Source organism: Phragmites australis, chromosome 2, assembly GCF_958298935.1.
Source record: "Phragmites australis chromosome 2, lpPhrAust1.1, whole genome shotgun sequence".
NCBI lineage: Eukaryota > Viridiplantae > Streptophyta > Magnoliopsida > Poales > Poaceae > Phragmites > Phragmites australis.
Window position 1 is genome coordinate 29982332 of NC_084922.1, and position 25010 is coordinate 30007341.

Genomic DNA, 25010 nt, shown 5'->3' on the forward strand with positions numbered 1-25010 from the left:
ATTGCCAACCATCAAAACATGAGACGAGTACTAGAGATGCTGACTTGGACCCTGAGAGGGTCGTCTTCCGCTAAATGTATGTAATCTAGACCATCCAAACCTCACTAATGTTTCGGTATTAACTTTTCTTGTTTGTAACTATATCTGGTTTTTTTTTTAGTTGTTGCTCATTACCGATTTTGCTGGCAGTTATTTGTAAAAATCTCTATTCTTCTTCAATGGATGACAATTCATACCACTGTTTCGAAAAAAAACTCACTACAGCAGGAATTTTACAAACCTTATAACTGCGGCATTATTTGTATCGATCCATCCTACAGATGTGTCTGGTGAATGAGCGTCGGTGTCGGTTTGCTCGACAAACTAAAATTTCGTTCTCTGTGCTATGATGCTTTTGCCACAAACCGTTGCTGAAATCAGAGGGTTTCTAGCGAATAAAGCTTGTAAGCTACAAAGCGGTTCACTGCTATCATTTTAGAGCATGTTTGGCAAAGTTTTTCTCATCTAAATTTTCTGTTGAGAGCGATTTTCTCAAAAAAAAAGTAATTTTATGTCTGAAAATGATTCTCTAGAGTAAATTTTATAAAGAAAGTGATTACATGTGGGAAGTAAATTAGAATAATATACTTTTTCAACTCTTAGCATCTATTTATTTTCAGTGAATCACTCTCACGATTTCCATTCTAGAAGCTAAAAATAAAAACTAATATTTAGCAAAGCTTCTCCTGATTACACTTAGAAAATTGCTCTAAGAGCTCTGCCAAACAAATCCTTAATCCAGTCCTCTACGATCGATCACGCTCTCCACTGCTCTATAGGGATGAAAAGGGTTCGAAAACGATCGGAAAAGACCTAAACCACTTCCAATTTCACATTTTCGCTCGAAAACGAAGTCAATAACAATAATGCCAGAAACAAATACGACGTTGATAATACAAGAAAACCGAAAACGGTGTTATCGAGACGGAAACATACTGGTGTCGATAGAGAATCGATAATTCAAACCCGAAAGAACTGAAATGTAGCACTGCATGCTAGCTTCAGCCATTACGGCACCATATGACCATATTACATCTACCTTGTACAATTGCTTTTCTCTAACTCTAGTATGTGAGTTTGTGAAAAAAAATATACATACAGAAGCAAGGTTCTTTGAAACCCAATATCTGAATGTGTTATTTTTGTGATAGTTTTGACTGAGTGGGTGTTGTTTTGCAAAAATTATTCATAAGATCAACTCAAAAGCTTGTGGACTGAGGGAGGCTCGGTGGCCGATCCACCATGGACCAAGTCGGTGGATAGGCCAGGCGGGCATGTGGGGTCCATCTGACAGTGAGAGGAGGAGGGGCAAAAGGATAAGGGAGAGTGGCCAACGGTCTTTGCGTGTGAGGCTCACAAAGACAGAGAGAGGCGAATTGGGAGAGGGAGGGGCAACTGGGGAGAAGGACCAGAGATGGAGGAGCCGATCACAAAGTAGGTGGCTCGTTGGCAGGGAGGAACCAGGACGGCAGAGGGGCTCGCGGGCGGGGCCGCAGTAAAGCTGTTGCGCCCGAGCACGGCAGCTGCGTGCTTGTGCTGTGGCCACGCGTGAGGTGGTGAAGAGAGCGGCGGCGCGCACGAAGCTGATCAGCATCGACTTCTAAGGTGGTGCGATGGGGCAGGGTAGAGAGGGGAAGTAGCGCCGGAGAGGAAGGAGGTCAGCCGAGTCGGGTTGACAGCTCGGCATGCTGCCCTAAGTGCGGTGGCACGCTTGGCAGGGAAGGCTGGGGCGACGATGAGCGGGGCCACAGGTCGGACTTGGAGGCACTAAGGTCCGAGGGAGGCAATCCGTCGGCTCCTCACGTCGCGTACGGCGGGTGGCACTGGCAAGCGGCGCCTCTAAGGTTTAGGCGACTTGGAGTCCACGATCGCTGAAGGTGAAGGCTAGGGCCTGGGAGTGGGAGGTGGAGGTTTATTGGGCCATGAGCTGGACCAAAAATAGAAATTTTCGCTGATGGTTACTATAAAAAACTAAAGAACTCGAAAACGACCGGGAGACACCTAAATCATTTTCGATGTCGTTCATATAATTTTATCATTTTTGTTTTCATTTTCGAGAATTACCGTTACCAGCTAAAACAGTTAGAAAAAAATCAAAAACAACGTCTGAAATTCCGAAAATTACCGCTTACATTTTCATCCCTACTGCTCCGAATGGGAAAAACAACGAGCGCGGAAAAAAACACTCCTACACTTCACATTTACACGAGCCACATTCAAGCTCCGATCGCCATATTCTAACAGCGTAGATTGCTAGGACGAGCGTGCTAGCTACATTGCTCCTTTCTCCTCCTCTACCCCTTACAAAAATGTCACATTTTGGCTAAGAAAACAACGGAATTTGCTCCCATGCATCAACCCAACAGCAGCACGCGCTGCTCCCTAGTCCCTACGATGTAGAGGAGGAATCAAACCTGACAAAAAGCTCTCACTAACTGAAGCCCAGGTCAGAAAGGACCCGTTCACGCTACTCATGGAGTCTTCTAGTTCTCTGGCGTGACGAGCCCAGCCTTCTCCGGCGGCGCGTCGAGGCCGGAGCCGGACAGCAGGCAGGCGAGCGCGCGCATGACGCCGACCTGCGCCTTCAGCGCGGCGATGTAGTCGGCCGTCTCCTCCAGCAGCTCCTCCACCGCCATGTCCTTGCCGCCCGGCACCAGCTGCCGCAGCAGCCCCACCTTCTCCTCCACGACCTCCTCCTCCTCTTCCTCCCCTCGCCGCGCCAGAGACGTCGCCTTCTTCGGCGCCTGCTCGCCAGACGACGCCAGCGTCGCTAAGAGAGGATCCTTCAGCGGCACGAGGGCGCGCCGGCCCAGCGCGCGGCTCCACTGCCGGCCGCGCGACGAGCGCGCCAGCCCGAGCTCCGCGGCCGCCTTGATGCGCAGCCCGCGCTCGTGCACGAGCTGCTGCTGCTGCTGCTGCTGCATCCCTTCGTCCTCCTCCAAGGTTTCGACTTGGTGGTGGTCCATGACCAGGGACAGCTATAGATTGGTGGTGGGGATCGATAGCCGTCTGGCCGATGAGTTAGCAAATCTGCCGCGCTGGTGTGCCGTGCTCGCTCACGCTTATATATCGGCGCGGGCGCGGCAAGGCGTGAAAGAAGTCGGAGCCGAGCAGCTCTGCTTTTTACGGCGTTCTGTTGGGGACGGGAACGGTGGTGGCGTGCAGGGGCATGTGGGTGTGGGTTGGAGGGATGCGTGGTCTTGTTCAGTGCATCTGCCAGCACGTTGCTTGCCAGTTGTTGCCTAGTCAACTTGCTACGTGTAGCCGGGAGATTATATCGTACCGAGATCGCCAATGTCACGAGTCCCACCTAAATCATCTGTCCAAGAGGATCAGGACCGCACGAACGCCCAATGAATCTATGATGCACGTCACCGAGAATTATCACGTAGTCTGAAAAGCACAGGGAGATCATAGTTCACATCAGTGAGCTAGAGCACCTTCTACAAGTGCTTGCTTGATACATAGGTCTGACCAATCCACGTCTCCGGCCTCCGATCCGTAGATCAGATAATTATACTATAATCAAAATAAGAAACTAAATTGAAATGTATCTTGATTTGTATATTATAAGTTATTGATAACATTAGTTTCGAGTGAAGGTTGGTATGAGTATGCTTATGTATGATTTTGTTTATAGTTAATTATTGTTGGATAGTACAATAGAGTTGGTGTGAGTCTAAGGAAAATTGCCTTATCGGATCATTCGATGTTTGGGATTTTGCACTTTACTGGATTGTCCAGTGTTAAGGTAAAAGGAGCACCAAAGTTTTTCAGTGTAGAAAGAAAAATGAGAATAGTGCACCAGATGGTTCGATGAGGGCAAGCATCACCATCGGACTAATTCTTGCAGAGAGGGTGCAGAAGCGAGTCAGTGGAGATGAACGCACCGGATGATCCGGTGTTTATACCTTGTGCACACCAGACTATTCACCGGACAAATTCATGTAGAGAGGTTGCAAATGAGAATCTGGTGCATGTGAATTGACCGGATGATCCAATGATGGACATAAAATCACCAGAGCATCTCACCGGAGCTTTTCTTACAAAGAACAATTTTTCTGTGCGCAAGTGAAGTTGAACTCACTGGATGGTCCGGTGTTCAGAGCAGAACACATTAGGATATCCGGTGTTCATGATTTCTGTATGATGTGCTTTTATTTGAGGATTTTTATTTTGAGCTAACCTGGAGATGGTTTTGGAGTGGGAAAAACAAATTTGCTTGTTTTATAGTGTACATGTGATGGATGCAACTTGACGGTCGATGGCGGAATGATCGAGGCCAAGCAGGAGGCTTAGTGCCGAACGATCAAGGAGGCTGGGTAGAGTCAAGAGTGATCCTAATAGTACAATTGGAGGTCAAGCAAAATATAGATGGAGAAGGATGAAGATGGTGTGTTGATAAAGTCAAGCGAAAGGGATATCGGTGTAAGTGACAAGGCAGCCCAATGGATCAAGAGTGGGAGAGACTTACCGACGGTTAAAATCGTAAGACGGAGTACATATATCGATATCAAAGCGCTTGCTTAAGGTGTAAGTAAGTAGCGAGTCACGCTTTTGAAAAGCGTGCAAAGGATTTCACGGTTAAGCCTCAAAACCGCGCGAAGCTTGCATCGAGACGAAGCTAAGTCGTGAAGGCGCTGCAGCCGTTCGATGGATGGAGCAAGAAATAGACCAAAATACCATCGGTTGTAGGTAAGAGTGTACTATAAGATAGGAGTATTTTAGTAATAAGTTAGGTAACTTAGGAGTCAAGTTTCAGAGTAGGACTTGGAGAGTAGGGACCAGTCATCTAAGCTCTTTGTGTTACCCATTTGAGAGCCTAATGCTAAGATTTTTTTTTTAAAAAGGAATATGAGTGTTTAGCTTATATAATAGGTGAGAGTTTTTGAGAAAAAATTCTTGTAATCCGCCTATAATAAGACTGATCTCTTTGAGTAATGAAGCTTATATTTTTCCATATGATTGAATTTCTCTCCTTCTAGTCTTTCTGTTGGTTCCTTTGTGAGCTTCCAAATTTTCCTTTTTTGTTGCGATTTTATTCTTCTTTTTGAGTTGTAGTATTTTATCTTTATGAAGTAATTTTTCTTTTTATAAGAGACATAAACGTTCATATACTTATGTATTTGAGAGGTTTTTGAATTACCTTACCTCTAGATCATCAACTTAAAGAGTTTACTTCTTTCGATGACTGTGTTTTTACTATAATATTAAAGTTTCAAGCTTTTATAAAAAAACACATAGAATATTCTTGCATAGAATCTATGGATCATATTTCATATATGGAGTCGTATTGATTTGAAATTTTTTTTCTTACTTTATTTTTTTAAAGTTTATACTTTTATTTGTACATTTTTAAGAAATGTTAAGTGACATAAAGTATATCATCTATTTCACGTGAGATTTATAAGATGCCTATTCATTTATCACCTAATTGTTTATCTGGGTCCTGCACAGGGTTCACCGGTGCTTGATCCGCCCTGACCCATGTGTTATTCGTACGTTTCTGCCAGATCATCATCGATCATGTGCCCCCAGCTGCGCCTGACCTGCGCGCACGTTGTCCTCTCCGTTCTCCAACGCGACGCAGACGCGAACAACGCGTGCACGCAGGGGTAAGATCCCAGCGGTAAAGCATCGGTCCTACTCACAACGGTCGTGCCTCCCGGAGACCATACAAGCCGTTGCCGCGGCTCCGGCCACGCTAGTTTGACGCGAGATTGTTTAAGCCTCCAACGGCGACTTGACCTCCAACGGCTGCGCTTCATCCCATTACGGCACGTCGGGATTCGTGCCCTTTTTAATCCTGCAGGAGCCAGGAGGAGATGCTGAACTGACGAAAGCTTTGCATACACAAAGTGAGGGGAACGGCACATGCAGGCATGTTAGGCTACACGAGGTTGTCAAAAACTGGCGCGCCACGTGCACTCCGAGGTCTTACACTTCTCCAAGCTCTGCCTTCTCCTGGGGAGAATAATTAAGGCGTCATCAATAGCCTGTTTTTATTTTTTTCAGTCGATGGTGGCTCGCAGCTGTTTTCATCTCTTCCCCGTCTCCCGACCTGGCCTCTGTCTTGAACTGACTGTTGGCTCACTACTATGAGATCTATCACCGTGTTAACCTAATTTCTTTGCCTTTTCTGTCTCGACACTTGCCCACTGGCTGTCCTTCACCATTCATTGGCACACCCACCGTCTTGCCACTCCGCCTGCTCCACCGAGGCAGCCTTTCTCCCTAAGACCTCTTCTAACTTCAGCGACAGGCCCCCAAATCAATCGCTCCCTTAACCCCCGTCGACATTCTTCATCCCCTGAATAGACCTCCTAAATTTCAGGTATTTAAAATGTAGGAGGTGTGGAACAATTATTCACCGTCACCCTCTGTCGGGCGTGCCATGCATGAGACGGTCAGTTAGCGTTGCTCATGGCATGCACGCACATAAGCGTACCCGAAGGCTAGCCAGCCAGGGTGAGGGCGAGTGAGCAACGAGTGCAACCTTGCGGGGTGCAGTCCTGCACATGGAAACTGGTGCGTTCACTGCATACCACAGGCGAGGTGGCACATGGAAATTACCTTGAGCAAACGACAGTGAAGTTGCTGGTGATCGAACAACTTCTCCAGCGAGGTGACATCGGCGATTAGTGCCTGCAGTCTTGGGTCTTCCTTCCATTCCTTCTCTCACGCTCACACACGATGAATAACAAATGTTAGAGTATATAGTATAGGATAAAAAAAAGATCCGATTGTTATGGTAAGATATGATTAGTTTCTATCTTATCTCTAGGGTTGCTTGCTATCCAAGCTATATGTACTCTATATATTTAGCCCTTGAGGCACGCAATACATCGACCGCATTAACCAATCTTTATATTCCTATGTGGTATCACAAGATTAGCTTCTCATCCTAGGCCATAAACCCTAGCCGCCACTAGCTTCTGCACCGCGTGCCTCCGGGGAGATTGATCTCCATAATCGCCGTCAGGGGCAGCGCCGCTCATACATAGGGTTCGCGCCACCGATCATGTTAATCGGTCGTCCTAGAGTCTTTTTCCGATATGTTGATCGGGTTTTTCTTTCTCACCGGTCGTTAAATTGGCATCTTCTCTTTGGTTTTTTTTATTTATCAAAGATCGATTCGCATCGTCCACTGCTTGTCGATCTCGTGTGTCTCTACTCAGACACCAGCATCCCCTTCGACGTTCACTCATGCAGCACGACGACGGTTGCTCCCGTGTGGCATGACGATGACCATCTGTCTACTCTGCGTCGCATTGGATCTATCCATCTATGTCCACGATGCGTCGCCCAGCCACGCGCTGCATCCCGCACTTCCTCGACCATGGCGCATGTCTCCCTCACGCCATTGCGCTACGTCCCGCATGCATCCCGGCTCGCGCTACCCGTCCGCACGTCTCCACGTGTTGTCTCTTCTCAGGCACAACTCTGTGCGCTAAAGCTGGTCTCTTGTCGTGCAGTTTCAATGTGCGTATTGTCCTTGTCTCATACAGTTGTGGGGGATAACACACCATAACTCTCCATGTGCCACGGATTCAACCATGTCCGACCATGCGCACGTTCAGCTGCTCTTCGACTCCTCCACCTGTCTGACCACATCCGATCATGTGCATGGCCGCCTGCTCTTCACCCACACGCAAGTGTCAACATCCGAATCACATTGTTCATCTCCGTCTGCCATGACTCCACGCGCCTGCATCGACCATCTGCCATGACTCCACGCGTCCGCCTGACCACATCAACACGTTCCATGTGCCAGATTGCCACCCGACCACGCCAACTCTAACCACACGTCGGACCACCGCTCAACCACGCCGACCCCGATTGCGAGCTGGATCGTCTGCACGTCCTTCGACCACAGGACCACCCGGGCTCACAGCGCCCTTGGGACGCCTTCATGCGTCACCGCCCGGCTGCCTCATCTGCACATCCTCGTCACCTCCACCAATCAGGATACCTTTGCCATGACCGCCTCATGCATCCTCTGTCTGATCAGCCAATCGCGCGTAGCTCCTCCCGATCGATCGGCAGCGGCTCCTGTTCTCCTCGAGTATGCACGTACCCTCTTCCCGAGCACCGACACTTCCATTGCATCACCTTCGAGATGTAGTTCTACCACCCGTGGTCCGTCCCTCCGCAGCACCGATGTGCCCTCGCTAGCACGGTCCGGCCGAATGGAGGATCCTACCGTCCCACGTGCCATGTTGCTTCGGCCGATCGACGTCGCCTCTCTCAGCGCATCATCGCCTTAGTCATCGACGCTCTTGGTCTTCATCATGTTGTTCGGGTATTCTTGGTTGACTTCTTTGAGCACTACCACCACGCTTTCTCGGACACCGGTGTCATCGATCTAGGCTGCTGGTTCCGCCTCTACCATCTTAGCCTAGCACAACCTCATCACCAACATCGCAATCTCCTCCCTGACTCCTTCATCTACTCCAAGAAGTGCGAGTTGCATCAGCGCTCTCCTCCTCATCGCTCGACCGTCGAGACCTTCTCCATTGGTCTCTCAAACATTGGCGCATGGTTGGGCTCCCTACCTTCGCGTGTCCGTTACTGGCAACACCGGTGCATGCCTTCATCCCTAACGCGTTCTCAGGCTTGGCAAATCCAGTGCATGCCTTGTCCTCAACAGCCTCAACTGCATCGACTTTGGCATCAACCTCTTCTCAAGATCATCTTGTTCGTGTCACCATCTATATATTCGACCCTTGAGACTCAATGCAATACGTCAACTACATTAATCAATCCTCATATTCCTACAACAAATAACGTAGCGAAGTGGTGATCAATTTGCTACGTACTGTAACTCAATGACTACTATCGATTTTTTTTTTTGAGGAAGTGATTTCTATTGATTGGGGTAGAGCATTCATGTGTTGGATTTGGCCGGCCACATGGGCCATTTCATAGCTAGTGAGATAAGCGTTTGTGTCGTTAGTTGCTGGGCTGCATATGATGGCTTGGCTGGCCGAATGGTTTGATCTTGGTCCCTACAGGTAGAATACTCATGGCCGGGTTGTCTCATGTTGGGCTAGGATACAGGGCTGTCAAATTGTTTGACTTTGGTTTTCCATAGAAGAAAAGAGAGAGATTATTTTGACTCCTCCAACTATTGTCTGGGTCCAATTTTCTTCACTCAACTTTAATACCAATCATACTACATCTCGCAAATATCAAAACCGTGCAAATAACCCCCCTAACCTATCCAATGAGCAGCAGCCAACGAGCTTCACGCTCTCATTCTCTCGTGGTCACCGTCTATATGGTATTTCATGGAATAGTTAGTGCGCGGTGTGCTGGTGTTGATGCTACGACAAATACATCACATCTCCACCCTTAGCGGCAGCAACGACGACCACCTGGCCAATGCAAGGTTGTCCTCCTCGATCTTGAACACATGCTTGCACCACCATCTTCTTTGCCTTGCCATCGTGCCCCACTCGAGGATCCTTGGTAGCTTGTCTATGGCAAGGAAGATAGGCAACATTGCCTGGAGCACGGGCAGCCAAGCGTGGATGACCGAGACATGCAAGTTGGCAAGGGTGCCATGCTCGAGGGCACGCACGGCATGATGCTTGAGCGCTATGGCATGTGGATGGCAGGGGTGCCATGCTTGAGGTAGCACATTTTCATGCGCATCATCGGAATGGGGAAGAAGATGGAGGAAGAAGGAAGATTAATACAATGACATGTATGTAAATGTGGGATTGAATTTGAGTTATCCAAAGTCCAATTGGACTTTTCCTTCTTGGACTTAATTGGATTGGATGTATTTGGATTTGGATATATATGGATTTGTTGGCTCCAAACTAAATATGGATAAGTGGATGCTTGTGGCCCAAAATTTGGACACCCAGCATTTCAATTGGAGCCAGAACCTTTAGAAACTAGCACTGAGAGATAGACACGCACACAAAGAGAGATGGAGATGGAGATGGAAATGGAAGTGGAGTCCACTTGGAAGGGGTTGTTCTAGCGGCAAGTAGTCTTGGCGGACACGCGCATCCACACCATCAACAGGCTGCTCCTCGGGATGCTCGAGGTCATCGGGGAGCAGAGGTGGAGCCGTGATATGGTGTCCTGTGTGGAAGGGCACCGAGCTAGCTACCCGTGTGCAAGGCAAGGTGGAGTGCGCCCGTGGCCACCTGCGTGCAATGACAGTCCTGCTGGTCCTAGACGAGGGTGGCGGCGACAACAACGCCGCCGCCCTATGGGAGCAGTGTCCTTGGTTCTTCGGGAAGCTCTACGAGGTCGTGGAGCTCAGTGAAGCGTCTTCGAAGGCGATGGACCTTGTCACGATGACCGTGTCCACGCGTGAGGCGACGTTCGGCTCCGAGGGCAAGTGAGGCTTCCGATCTCCTAATTTGCAGGATTATATTCATTCCTTTCGTCATAAGGTTGCCTGCTTACCTTTTGCAAATGCGCAATCGCACGTGCTCGTGCTGTTGCGATCTCGGTCGCCTCAACAATTTGTTTTCGCACGCTTATGAGTGAGCATGAATTGGATGGTGTTGGATGGACTTGGAATCAAATACATGGATTGGATTGGACGCACTACACTTTGTATTGGATCTATATGGAGTTTTGGATTATGGTTAGTTGGATTTGTATTGGATTTCTTTATTTGGATTTGAATGTGCATCCAATCCCACGGGTAACGTAGGTTCCACTGCTATTTAATTTAATTTTGCTTATTAGGTTGCAACATGGAAAAAAGACTGACGATGTGACCACTTACATGTCAAAACCATTACCACATCAGTGCCACATAATATCAGAACTGTTTGGACGTGCCAGAGCGGTAATTTGTCTGGTTTTGATAGTTGAGGGGTGTAGCATGTCTTGTATTAAAGTTAAGAAAGGAAAATCAGACTCGAGTAACGATAAAAGGAGATAGAAATAGGTTTGTTCCTTTTCCATATGTTGTTTGTTGTCCTTTGCTGGAGGACAAACTCCGGACACATGCTTTACACCCAAATCAAGGGCAGGTTACACCACAACATCCACCTCTAGTTCCTCTTGTTTCCATTACTTCCCCCACAAAGTCCGTGGAAGATTTGGCCCGCTGAAAACACGTCGAATATGCATGCTAGGGGCAAAGCTAAGTGCACATTTTTGTGACTCAAATCCTCCGGTCTGCATACTGTGTCACAAACACATACACTCATGAAAACTCAAACACAAATGGCACAACTTTCAATGGATGAAAATAAAGATTCACGTCCTTGTGCTTCCTGGCGGTTCGTCGTTTGTGCCACATATGGTTCGTTTGTGTTCGTGCCACTAATAACATCATCAGTTGAGTAACATGTCGCATCTCTCGAGCTTGGCTCTATAAAAACATCCAAATTCCACGTATATGTAAAGCCAAACTGAATGCATGCATTTGTATCTAAAAGCCAGGCTCAGGATGGCATGCAAGCAATCAAAAACCTACTGCATGTATCATATAGGCCAGACTGAACCATATACAAACAGCCAAACGCACCATACGAGCAGCCAAACACCATTTCTTACTAGACCCCAATTGAGTATATTTCGATGACATTTTTTCAACATCAACTTCATATAAAAAAAATACTTCCGAGTGCATTATAACTTGCTTATGATTTTTCAAAAACTTACTCATGAATTTACAAATACTTACTTATGTGACTGATGGTTGATAAAGTGAATTTTGTTTCAACATCAACTTCATATAAAAAGTGCTTCTGAGTGTATAATAATTTACTTACTTACGATTTTTCAAAAACTTGCTTATCTGACTGATGGTTGATAAAGTAAAGTACTGATGTGGATGTTATGAAGAGAATATGAACGGACATGCATTGAAACGGGGTGAATAACTGAGTTGTATAAGTGAATGTTTTTAATGTTCTAATATAGACAATTTTAGAAGACCACTTTAGTATTTTAATTGAATTAGTCTAGCAGTTTTTCAATTCTGATGTAGTCAATTTGTATCATTTCAAAAAATTACATCAAAATATAATCAAGATGGGTCTCATTTTGTTGATAAAAATGTAAGAACTATAACCGTGTAAAAGGATCAGAGATTAGATACACGGTTTAGAAAATATAAGCATTTGTATTTGATTAAATTCTATTTTTCATATGTTCACACTTATCCTCTTCTTTTTATAGAACACATGAGTATGATTTAACTTCATATGGTTCTATTTTTGCTTTTTAGATCATATGATTTTACTTATATATTTTGATAAATTTGCTTATATAGTAGGGGTGTAAAGTGAAGAATAGATGGATTTTTATCAAAATTGTGCTTAATTTTTACCACATAATGATCGTGAGATAAAAAAATTAAACTCTAAACACTGAATATTAATTATTCAAAAATGGAAAATAAATGTATATGTTAGACTAATTTTTATTAAATACGGACATACAAGCTAAACCATGTACGCCGGAATTTAGCCATGTCCTTTAAAACACCACAAAACGCCACGTCTCGACCCTCATTCCACTGCACTCCGATTAACAAATGAACTCGGAAGTCGGAACTCCACGAGGCCGCCACAAACTCCAACCACCCCCTCCTGGCCTGACCTCCTCGCCTTCCTCCTTCCCCGGCCGGACCCGCCCCCGCCGCTCCGACCTCTGACCGCGAGCACCCATCGCCTCCGCTTGCTGCAGATCTCCTCCTCCTGCTGCTGCCCCGGGCCTCGCGCCCGCTCGCTTTAGCCCCCACATATATACCTCCCCCGTTGCTCCCCGAGCGCCACCTGATCCCGATTCCCAGCAGCGCGCTGCGCACCATATCTCGGATCCCGGCCGACCCCGTCGTGCTCCCGGGGGGATTTCCCGGCGGAATGGAGGTCTTCGGCCCCGTCACACCCGGCCAGGTATGCGCGGATGCTGGGTCAGCTTCTTCTCCAGTCTCTCACGATTCGGCGCTATAGCTGGGTGGGTCGCGTGCAGTTGCTGAACTGTGTGGGGTGGCCGGGTGTCTGTTCTTCCCGCCAACGGTGCTGCCAAACTTTGGTGGTCTGTGGATTCGTTCCTTCCGGATGCCGCTGTGTGAGCTCGAATTCGAGAAAATTTTGGAACTCTCGTGGGGTAGTGATGTTCTATATGGTAATGGTCATGGGGTTTCATGATTAGCATCACCAGCATTGATTGATTGCTCATGGATTATGGATACCATTCGAGCTATTACTGGATAAATCTCGCTCTGATAATGAGCTTTGTGCAGCAAATCAGCATGTGTAATGTGACCTGAAGGTTGAAGCCGAACATCCTCTGGAAACGCAGTAACCACTGGTTGGTAGCTTGTCTTGCGTGCGAGTCTTAGAGGTTAGGTAGGCCGTTGTCCCCTTGAAGGTGCCTTAGATTTCGAGTTAGACCTTAGGTTGCACCTGAGGTGCAAGTACGCTTACGTTTTAAATAGCATCTACATTGCTTACTAGCAAGTGGTTAAGTGCATTCTTTAGCCACCTACAGATACTTCCTGTTTTCATCTGTGTCCTTGGCATCTTAGCTTGATTTTGAGATAGTGAAAAGGATAACCACTACTTATATGTTGTTTAAACTGCGGTTATGCAATTAAGTTCTGTGGTAACACAAACAAAGTTCAGTTGTTGCTGAGAAGAATGGGGAATGATTTTATTTGGCAGTATTGTACTAGTAGGAAAGTAAGAACAAATTTCTTTCATATTTCTCATTATCTTTTAGATGCATCACCAGATCAAAATTTGCATTACAGAATTGAATTACCATGGCAAACCCATTGGCTTGTACCAGTATATAATCCTGTTCCTAAAGAAAAAATGAGACTAAAAGTCTAAAAGCATGCAGTGGAGATGAATGTAACTATAGGATGAAAGTTGGACTATGGACAACGAATCGCCAAAAGAAAAACAATATTTAAGTTGTGTATTCCTATATTGCTGTCATCGATGAACTTCAGCCCATCTAGGTTTGATAGCAGTACATACTGATGGTGTTACTCATTCTTGTAGGTGTCATTCTTGCTTGCTGTATTCCCTGTTCTCATTGCATGGATCTATTCAGAAATCTTGGGATACCGAAAATCTTCGTCCATTAAAGTGTAAGACTTCTGCAGAGATACTCAGTTTTGAAATCGCCCCTTTTATGAATCCTCCAACTTAGAATTGGAATTAAGTTCCAAAGACTATAACCCTAACTTCCTGCTATCTTTGCATTATTTTATTCTTCACAGTCACTCCGATTCTAGTTTGGAGAAGGAAACTGTCAGAGAAGATGATAACACAGTATTGCTTGAAGGAGGCCTGTCAAAATCTCCATCTACAAAGCTTCGGAACATGTCTACAAGGACAAACCTTATACGGTAGTTTGTCAGAGTAACAGAAATGTGATTCATGACTGCAACCCATGCAATTCAGATTGTTGACATCTCAATGTTGTGAGCTGTAGATTTATAACGATGGACGAGTCTTTCCTGCTTGAAAACCGTGCTGTACTGAGAGCAATGTAAGACTCTTTAGAGTAAGCACCATCCTCTGTAAAAACTGTTCATTGATATTTATCAGCCCTGACTGGCTAACTGTCTCACAGGTCTGAATTCGGCATCGTTCTGGTTTACTTTTATGTTTGTGATCGGACAAACATATTTCCAGAAAGCAAGAAGGTATTGATACTATCCTGATTTTATGAAGTTTCTCTAAATTCTTAGTGATGCATTGTGAAATATATTCAAAATGCAATAGGTATTTGTCTTCCAAATTAAGAAAAACGACATGTTTCACCTGCTTTCTTTCATCTGTGAACCCGTTTATTATTTTTGTTCTTGAATTATACTTGATGGTTCTTTCTTAGTCATAATGCTTCTCAAGCTTATGCAACTTTAATACCAAAGCTGGTTATGATGTGAATTATCATCTCAGTATATGTGCCTCTTGTCTGTTTGCGTTCAAGCTTAAATAGTTATCTCTACTGGATGTACCGTATTCCACCTGCCTCTTGTCTGTTTGCATTCAAGCTTAAATAGTTATCTCTACTGTATGTACTGTATTCCATCTTCTCAACTGAATACACATGAATGAACATACATTATTAACTTATGCTGGTTTTCTAATAGATTTCGGGGTTTAATCAAAGACATCATGTCCTTGATTAATCATGAAAATATCTTACCTTTTTGTGTGCAAATAAATTGTTTTGATAATGTCACTGCCTAAACACTTCTAGTAAACATTTTTTTCTTCAAAAATTCCACGAGATTTGTAATAAACAGAGTAACAGTCTCCAAATGGTACAATGGTTATTTGCGAGATACTATATGCTGATTATGTTTTGTTAATGACTGTTTTTCTTATCATGACTTGTTTCTGTCTTAACTTTGTCAGAGTTACAACCGTGATCTGTTTCTGTTTTTGTACATTCTTCTCATCATAGCGTCAGCATTGACTTCACTTAAGAAGCACAATGAAAAATCAGCATTTTCAGGGAAGTCTATACTCTATCTTAATCGCCATCAAACCGAGGAATGGAAAGGTTGGATGCAGGTTAGTGATTTGATTCCTCTCTGCCTTAACTGATAACTGACATGCACTTTATGTTTATGTCTCACCAAAGATTTTGCCATCCATTTTTTTGTTGGTTACAATCTGATGAGTTACCTCTTCAACTTCTATCAATAGAATATTTTTTTGGTTTGTGGAACTTTTTTGCCAGTATCATTTGTGTTGAGCTGCAGTCTGCAGAGGTCCACACTTCAATATACTGTTTTTACTCTTGGCACCTATTGCCTTTTGCAGCCATAGAGGCAACAGATGTTCTAACTACTCAATCTGCTGTTTCCAGGTCTTGTTTTTAATGTACCACTATTTCGCTGCCACAGAAATATACAATGCAATTCGTGTTTTCATTGCTGCCTATGTCTGGATGACTGGATTTGGGAACTTCTCTTACTATTACATTAAGAAAGACTTCAGCCTGGCAAGATTTGTTCAGGTGCCCATTCCGATCTTGAACCCAGTTTATTCTATGTACTAATGTGTTTCCATGTCCAAGATTTCTTATTGGTTTTCACATAAGACACTGATGAGCGGTACTATATCTTTCCATGCAGATGATGTGGAGGCTCAATTTTTTTGTGGCCTTCTGTTGCATTGTCCTTGACAATGATTACATGCTGTATTACATATGCCCGATGCACACACTTTTTACACTTATGGTATATGGTTGCCTTGGTCTGTTTAACAAGTATAATGAGATACCATTGGTGATGGCTATGAAGATTGTGGGTTGCTTCTTGGCGGTGATCTTGATATGGGAAATTCCTGGTGTATTTGAGCTTCTGTGGGCTCCCTTCACGTTCCTGCTGGGTTAGTAATTCTCATTTTTCTAGATTTCGTTTTTCTTATGGAGTCTGGCTAAATCTTTTAGTACCCTGTTATGTTGAATGCAGGCTACAAAGATCCAGAGCTTTCAAAAGCAAACTTACCCCTCTTGCATGAGTGGCATTTCCGATCTGGCCTTGATCGTTATATATGGATTATTGGAATGATCTATGCTTACTTCCATCCAAATGTAAGTGTTAAGATTTACATGGAACAGTTTTTGTTTAATCAACATATATGGACAAGAAAGTACCTATCCTATATGGAGTCTCTTGGTCCTTCTCTGTAGCTTTACATGTAAGATGCATCTGAATATGCTGTGATCTAAACCTGTCTTTGTTATATCAGTACTAGGGTTTTAAATGTAGATCTTTCTGTCCTAAACACTAAACAGGTTGAAAGATGGATGGAGAAGCTTGAAGAATGTGAAGCTAAAGCTAGGTTGTCAATCAAGGGAGCCATTGTTACTATTTCTGTGGTGGTAAGTTGCACTTCTCTTGAATACCTCTTTTGGTCACTTTACATTGGCAATGATGTATCAAATTGACGTTGTACTAACTAGCCTCTTTGTTTCCTCTCTTCAGGCTGGTTATTTGTGGTGTGAATATATTTACAAGCTAGACAAACTTACGTACAACAAGTACCATCCCTACACATCATGGATTCCTATCACGTGCGTATACAGTAGTACTAATCAAAATCAATATGTTATTGCAGATTATTTTCTTATATATTTTACAGTGTTAACATTAGCTCTGTTTTTCTTTCAGTGTTTATATCTCCTTACGTAATTGCACCCAGCAGCTGAGGAGTGCCTCTTTGACTCTTTTTGCGTAAGTATTATGCTTACTTGTCAAGTGTTTCAGATGCTTTATTTGTAGACTCCACGTTCTCAATTCTGAGCACTTAACCTTTCTTTGTAACTGTCAGTTGGCTTGGCAAGATTACATTAGAGACCTATATCTCTCAGATCCACATTTGGCTCAGGTACGATTCCTCGTTTTTGTTTTCAGTATGCTTTTGTGTCTATGACCAACTATACTTCGAAGTAGTCATTTTATACTCTGTGGAGCGTATCTTTCAATGCGCAAAATAATTCAAAGCATGTTAATACTAATATTGTATTCCTATCATCCTTTGAGAACTTAAAAGGTTTTCTTGTCCTGTAGCAACAAGATAATCCTTTTGGGCTTAAAAAATATGCTCTCAAAACTTTTTATACCATCTATTCCCATTTTGGTAATCCTGTAGCAACAAGATAATCCATGCAGCTTCGACTCATAATGAGCTGGAGCCCTAGATATGCTGGACTTAATATACCATCCATTCCCATTTTGATATCCCTAAATGATACCAGTAAATACTCGCAACTGTACCATAGAAATTTAGATCCTTGTTGAAGCGTTGAACAGAGCCACAACTTTTCTTTGTTACTTTGGCTATGAACTATGCAAAAGGATTTTCCATTACCTTTGGAGTTTCGTATTTTTGTGCTTGGTGCTTTCGGTCAAGATGTTGGAGCTCCTTTCAATTTTTGTGCTTGGTGCTTCCAGTCAAGATGTTGGAGCTTCTTTCAGTTATTGACTATTTCTCTTATCCATACAGGTCTAGCATGCCTAATGGACAGCCAAAATGGCTTCTATCTTTCATTCCGGGTTACCCAATGCTCAACTTTATGCTTGTTACAGCAATATACCTTCTTGTAAGTAAACACACTTGGATTTTGATTCATTAAAGAAGGATCATCTGGAATACTCATTTCTTTGTTTATACCGCAGATATCGTACAGAGTGTTTGAGCTAACAAATGTCTTGAAGTCAGCTTTTATTCCCAGTAGAGACAACAATCGTCTATATCAAAATTTTGTTGCTGGGATCACCATCTCTGTATGTCTGTATTTCTGCTCAGTTATACTTCTCAAAATTCCAGTTGTATAGGTAAGACTTGATCCTCAACAGGTAGCCTAGTCAACGCACCTGACACTTACTCACCTGAAACTCAATTGTTTGGTGCATTTCCAGGAAACTTACACACCTGAAACTCAAAATTGTTTGATGCATTTCCAGGAAAAATGTCAAGAACATGATCTTAGTACAAGGTCACTTCTGTCAAATGTTTTCCTAGGATGATCGGTCACCTCGTTTCCACTTTGCATTTGGAGATAAATACACTCCAAAAAGAAGAGGCTCAATCTTCGAGACTGACATACGTGGGTGCAGATTTAGAAGCCAAATTTTGTTCCTCTTTACAAATTGCTGTACACAATTAGGCAATCGGTGCGTTCTTTTGGGAGTTGTAACAGCTGGTTATACTTGTATTCTTACGTGTTACAAATGGAATTTCTGTCAGATCAAAGTTTTTTCTTCTCAAGGACAGAATGGTAGATTCATCTACTGATGTAATTGTAGAACAGTTACTCCATTGCGTACCACTGAAATCAATACAAATGGTGCCATGATGTTCTTCCTGAAGGCTCAAGTGGCTGTTCGGACGGCAATTTTAATCCTTTCTGCGGTGACCATGTTTCGTTCTGCCATGTGCTTAAGTCTTCAGAAGTTTTAGGCATGACTGGCGGTACTGATGTATGGTATACAAATTCCCAACTTATTCTGAGATGCCCCATAGTACCTCTCGAACTATGAGCAAGCTCCCTTGCGAAAACCAGTGGCGCGGCGTGCAAAGGAGTAAGTCATGGAGTAAGAAAGGTTAGAGATTGAAAACTGACGATTGTTTTACCAAAAATAATTCGCTTTGCTTGAGGATGAACTTCCGAGCTGAATGCCGTCATGTTCATCAGTCAATCAGTCACTCCTACATGCAGGCATGCAGCTAACAGGCGAGCAGCTCCAGTTGATATCTGCGATGGCGTCAGCGAATCCTCGTCGTCGTTCTCCTCCGCTACCGAAGCTGCTGCTGCTGCGGCGGCCGGGCGCCGGGACTACGAGATCGCGCTGCAGCTGCCGGAGGTGCGGAGGCTCCTGGACGCGCTGAGGGCGTTCAGGGGAAGGAGCGCCGAGGGGGACGGCGGCGGTGGCGGGCCCGGGAGCGTGGCGCTTGTGGGGACGGGGCCCGGGGACCCGGAGCTGCTCACGCTCAAGGCGGTCCGGGCCATCGAGGCGGCGGACCTGGTTCTCTACGACCGCCTGGTGTCCAACGACGTGCTGGACTTGGTCGGGAAGGGCGCCAGGCTGCTCTACGTCGGCACGGCGGGATACCACAGCCGCACCCAGGTGAGGAAAAACTGTTCCTTTGTTTCAATTTCGATCAATTGAGGTTTACTTGTAGTTGGAAATGCTAGTAGTAATCTATTTGCACTTGCCATTCCAAATACATTTCTAACAATGTACTCCCTAAGGTGCATTTTGTTTCGAAAAAGTCAATCTTTTATAAGTTTTGACCGACAATTAGTCAAATTATACGCATATTCAAACTTTGTTTCAATAGATTCGTATTTCAAAGTATTTTTAATATGATGTTGATTTTATAGTAATTGATAATATTATAAGATAAATTAATAGTCAAAGTTTATTTTTGATGACTTTTTCAAAATAAAATAAGCCTTACATTCTTGAACGGATGGAGTATCACATAACGTACTAAAGTAAAACAGTGCACGTCATATGGTTGTCTGAAAAAACAGAGAACCGTGGCGAGCCCTGCTTAGGATTTTGTACCCCTTTGTTTGTTATTTGTAAATCTCATTGCTGATTGATGCAATGTAGGAGGAAATTCATGAGCTGCTCCTGAGCTTTGCGGAGGCTGGTGCCAATGTGGTGCGGTTGAAAGGCGGTGATCCTCTGGTAATCAGTCACTCTTGTTTGCAGACTTACAAAGCACCTGAGGATTCATGTGGAACTTCCAGTTGTTAGCCTAGCTTGAACTTTAAATTGATTATGGAAATTAAGCGATGATTTAATAGAACTGATACTGATCAGTATTGATATAATCAATATATCATGGTTGTGATTTGTTACTCACCAGAGCAACAAATCTTAAAAGTGAACGAAAGGTTACCTTCATTTTAGGTTACAGGGTGGCTTTTCACACAAAGTTCATAATCGTGGAAGCAAACAAAGATTAGTAGGACCGAAAAAGACCAGCATGTTTAAGCTTTCATTTTTGTGGATCATTGTAGACGGTGAACCGTGTCCTAGTTTAATTTGTCCAATTACCAATGCAGGAATACTTCTAAGTGAAATACCTGGCATAACCGAGTAAAAATATGAATAATGTCCTGTCCTTAGGCTGGATAGCAGTAACTGATTATGCAGCTCTTTCTGTAATATTCTATTTCCATTTTTTCTCTTCCCAAAAGGATTTTCATTCTTACTGGTTATACTACTCATGTAAATTCCATGTGGATATAAATCCTTCAGAGGTGCTAGAATAACAATACGCCAAAAGGTATTAGCATATTATGTTAACAGAAAAAATATATAGGGGCCATAGGGCTACCTGCAGCTCATTTTGCACCTTTATCTTTCTCATTATGTGTCCAATTTATATACCTAACTATCATTCATATTCAGCTTCTATTCATGTCTACATATGTCACCCTTTATATAAAACGGCTTTATTCAAAATGGTTCTTGCAAGATTCATCAAAACTGATCAGTTGTTTCTTTAAGGATCTGCAATACCTACTCAAATGCATCTTGATATTTAGCATGGATTTTTTATTTAATGCAAGGATTTGCTGAGCATTAGCCCTAGGGTTGAGGCTTGAAGCTTTACTATTTACTTGCTTATACTCCGAATGCTTGCTGTTTCCTTGACCATACGTGTACACACTGCACAGTCAAAGTGCTTTATATTATTTTACTGCATTTTTATCTCTTTATTCTTATGTGCTATGGCTAATGAGGTATTAAAGAAATGTCTTACTGAAATGAACAGAAAGGAACTAGTTCATTTCTGATGTTGTATTCTCCAATCACACATTGTACTTATGAGTGTTTATCATGATATTTTTTTGACGTATAATCTTTGCTGCAGTGTCAGATTTTTAACTGGGCACTCTAGAAATGGTGGGACAGATCCTCTATATGTGGCAGGGAATGCAGCTGATCCAGACACTACTTTGGTTGTGTACATGGGTTTGTCAACACTGCCATGTCTTCGAAGTTAATGAAGCATGGTATTCCGCCAGATACCCCTGCTGTTGCAGTAGAGCGCGGCACTACCCCTCAACAACGAACGGTACTGACTCATAGCCCCTCACCAACTGTACTGTTAAACATAGTTTACGATGCTGAATATTTTTTATGCTGTAGGTATTCGCAATATTAAAGGATCCTTGTGGATGAAGTCAAGTCAGCTGATCTAGTTTCTCCAACTCTAATAATTATTGGAAAAGTGGTAGCCTTGTCACGCTTCTGGGTTGAGTCATCTGAGCATGATGCGCTGATTGGGAACTCATATGCAACTGAGGCCAGATGATAGCAGTTTTTCCTGAATTTAGTGCTTGGGCAATCCTTGAGCAATGCAATATTCCAGATACGAGCAGTTCCAGTTGAGATCTAAGGTAGTTTGATCTGTTTCAGTTTGGGATATGCGAGCACAGGTTCTACCTGACAACATTTCGGGAAACATAGTTTCTGAATGATGAATGGTAGCTTTACACGAGAAGCTCATAACAGCCTCGGAGCAGGAGTGCACTTAACCGTCAGGCACTGACGGTGTTATTTGGCTTAATCTACAACTGCCAACATATTCGGCTCAGTTGAGTTTGGCGGTATTGTGTACTTGTGTATTACTTTGGTGGGGTGGTATTTGTTTTATCCCAGTATTTTTTGTTGTTGTTGTTGAAGGAGTCATTTCTGGAGCCTCAGTAGATATATGGCTTTTGATTCATTGTAAATTAGCACCTCCCAAATCCTTCCTGAACAATTTAGGGTCCATTTGGAATGTATGGTCTTTTTTTTTGCAGAAATTTCACAAGAATACTTTTGTTCTTGTTGAAATCAGGAAAAGTTGTGGTTCCCAAACGCTGCTCGAATCGATTTCTCCTTCTTGGTTGTACGTGTACTCAAGGGCAGTTTCGGAATTTTTGAAAAATTTGTGGCAACTAACAGTGGGGATGGCATATGAGGAAGAAAACCTCTATTCAATGGCATAGAAATAAACCAGTGTTATTGGATGTTGAATCTTAGAACCGGTACTTATTTCCTCTTGCTCATCATTTTTGGAATAAATATAACTCTCTCCAACTGTGTGAAGAATAATCGTTGAATAGTAAGTTCATTAAAAACTTGCTATCAAGACAGTTGGGATGAACTTCATTAATTACTTGTCTTGAGAAAGTAGCCTCTTGCAAACGTAGATGTCAACTGCTGGCACATCACGCTGGAATCGAAATGATTCTAAAGATATTCTGACGCAAGGAACAGAAACTAACGGAGCTGATGTTGCAATATACCTTGTACAGTCTCTACGTACGAATTCAACCCATTTTCATCCCCAAAAGCAAACTACTTGTACCTTTCATATTCAGTTTCGCTGTTAAATTTACTGAAACTAGTAACTATGCACGTACAATCCACATTAATTAGGTGAGGTAATGGTGATCACGGGCCATGCCAGTGTTCTTAGATAGGTGAATGATGGTTCTTATGGGCCACATCAGTGGCAATATAAACTGTGGGAGAAAGGCAAGGTATGATACCAATATGAGCCATTAGATGCAGCTGGTTGATAGAATAAATTCATGCACACTAAAATGAGTCTAAATTAAATAAAATAACTGGCGACTGGCGCTTTTTATATTCATGAGAAGCTAAATGAAAAGTGTATAAATAACTGCAAAAGTATTTACGCAGTGATGGAACCGTGATTCTGCAGTATCCTAATTATAGTTATTTGTTGGCAAGGAAATCTGATCTCAATAGGAGGAAGATTGATCTTGCTAAAATCAAGTCTTACCAATGTACCATTATATATGATATCCTTGGATGGATGTTTTTAAGTCTAGGTTACTTTGGCAGGCTGAGCAAGGGGTTAGAAAATACCACCTGATTAATTGGCCTGCTGTTTGTACACCTTTAGATCAAGTGGTTTAGAAAATACCACCTGATTTACGGAAGAAAATGCTAGTGAAACCATCTAGGCCCTACGCTTTATTTGGAGGCATTTGATAGATGGCCACGTGGACCTCATCATCTGAGAAAGGTTGAAGCAAGGAACTTAGATCATGGGTTGCTAAGAAAACTAATCCATCTTATCCATATGCTGAGCCCAGGAATCAACTTCAGCACATAGCGACTTCATTTATGATAATCATTACATTATCAATAACTTAGTTGATAAATCGTCTTACAAAAGAGACTTCAAGGGTTGAAGAACCAAATAACTGCTTCAACAATTGCTTTATATATCTCCTTATCCATGGTTCCTCGGATGGTAGCAGGCAAAATCTTATGGAGAAGGATATGACAATCATGAGTTTTCAGTCTTTGGAGTTTGCATCCATCAGCAGCAATACATCTTGCTAAATTAGAAGCATATCCATCTGAAATTTGACTCTCTTATAAATTCACAAAATGCCTTATGTTAGTTTCTACTCATTGTATACCAGGCTTTTGGCACACTATATGAATCTCCATCAGGTTTCAAATGATACTCTGTCCTTATACCCATGTCTTCCAAATCAAGCCTAGCATTAAGCATGTCCTTTGTCTTCCCAACAATGTTGAGAAATGTTCTAAGAAGGTTTTTACACATATTTTTTCGATGTGCATGACATCAAGATTATGCAACAGTTTCAAACTTGTCCAATACGGCACGTCAAACAAACAAAACCTTCGGCTCCAACATTGGTAATTAACTCCCCACTTCCTTTTCTTCCCTCCAAGATGCTTTCCTTGTCTAACGTCTTTGACCTTCTCCAGTTGCTCCAGCAGCTCCTCTGTACTAAATTCTCCAGCTTCTCACGTGTTTCAGTCTGACCATTAAAAACTTTCCTTCTTCTCCATGGATGTTCCCGTGGAAGGAAATGATGGTGCCCAATATAACATATCTTGTTTCTCATTTTCTTTGAGCAAGGATCTTTGTCACAACGCACACAAGCACAATAACCTTTTGTGACTCGCCCCGATAATGTACTCAATGCTGGATAATCATGAATGCACCATATAATTGCAGCATGTAGATAAAACATTCTACCACTAAATGCATCATAAGTATGGACACCCTTCCAAAGCTCAAGCAACTCTTCAATGAGAATCTCCAAGAACACATCAAAATCCTTTCCTGGTGAACTCAGATCAGGGATGAGTAAGGCCATCATTAAATTGGATTGTTCGATACATTCCCATGGTGACAGTTTGTAAGGCACAACAAATACTGGCCACATGCTGTATGAGGAGGTCATGTTGCCAAATGGATTGAAACCATTACCTGCAAGGCCAAGTCCCAAGTTCCTAGCATCTTCTGCAACCCACCCAAATTTTCTATCGAAGTCTTTCCATGCCTCACCAATAGCTGGATGGCTAAGTTCATTCTTCACTGGTTGTCGCTTCAACTTGTGCCATTGTGCCTCCTCTGTTGTTTTCTTAGAAGCAAACATCCTCTTCAGCCTTGGAATCAATGGAAAATGTCTCAATACCTTCTCAG

At 43.3% G+C, this 25010-nt stretch overlaps 2 protein-coding genes and 1 pseudogene across 2 annotated transcripts; 2 read left to right on the forward strand and 1 right to left on the reverse strand.

The window, feature by feature from the left end:
• Positions 1-2060: 2060 nt before the first annotated feature.
• LOC133909991 (transcription factor PAR1-like) lies at positions 2061-3159 on the reverse strand. The gene has a single exon (XM_062352513.1). The coding sequence runs from the start codon at positions 3003-3005 to the stop codon at positions 2523-2525; it is 483 nt and encodes a 160-aa protein (XP_062208497.1). The 5' UTR covers positions 3006-3159; the 3' UTR covers positions 2061-2522.
• A 9374-nt stretch (positions 3160-12533) lies between these two features.
• On the forward strand, positions 12534-18871 carry LOC133908302 (protein REDUCED WALL ACETYLATION 3-like). Its single transcript, XM_062350294.1, has 16 exons — positions 12534-12920; positions 14037-14125; positions 14258-14386; positions 14473-14529; positions 14614-14686; positions 15405-15563; positions 15862-16011; positions 16130-16385; positions 16469-16590; positions 16795-16881; positions 16985-17073; positions 17171-17233; positions 17331-17387; positions 18006-18102; positions 18179-18337; positions 18467-18871. Exons 1-15 carry the CDS (start codon positions 12888-12890, stop codon positions 18335-18337), a joined length of 1620 nt encoding a protein of 539 aa, XP_062206278.1. The 5' UTR covers positions 12534-12887; the 3' UTR covers positions 18467-18871.
• Positions 18872-19186: 315 nt separating this feature from the next.
• Positions 19187-22294, forward strand: LOC133905140 (S-adenosyl-L-methionine-dependent uroporphyrinogen III methyltransferase, chloroplastic-like; annotated as a pseudogene).
• The last annotated feature ends 2716 nt before the right edge of the window (positions 22295-25010 follow it).

Bases quoted from the DNA above. Each gene is read 5' to 3' on its own strand.
- LOC133909991 (XM_062352513.1), bottom strand. From the start codon at position 3,005: ATGGACCACCACCAAGTCGAAACCTTGGAGGAGGACGAAGGGATGCAG.
- LOC133908302 (XM_062350294.1), top strand. From the start codon at position 12,888: ATGGAGGTCTTCGGCCCCGTCACACCCGGCCAG. The intron at 16,012-16,129 runs GTGCCCATTCCG...CTTTCCATGCAG, and splicing joins GCCTGGCAAGATTTGTTCAG to ATGATGTGGAGGCTCAATTT. The intron at 16,386-16,468 runs GTTAGTAATTCT...TGTTGAATGCAG, and splicing joins TCCCTTCACGTTCCTGCTGG to GCTACAAAGATCCAGAGCTT.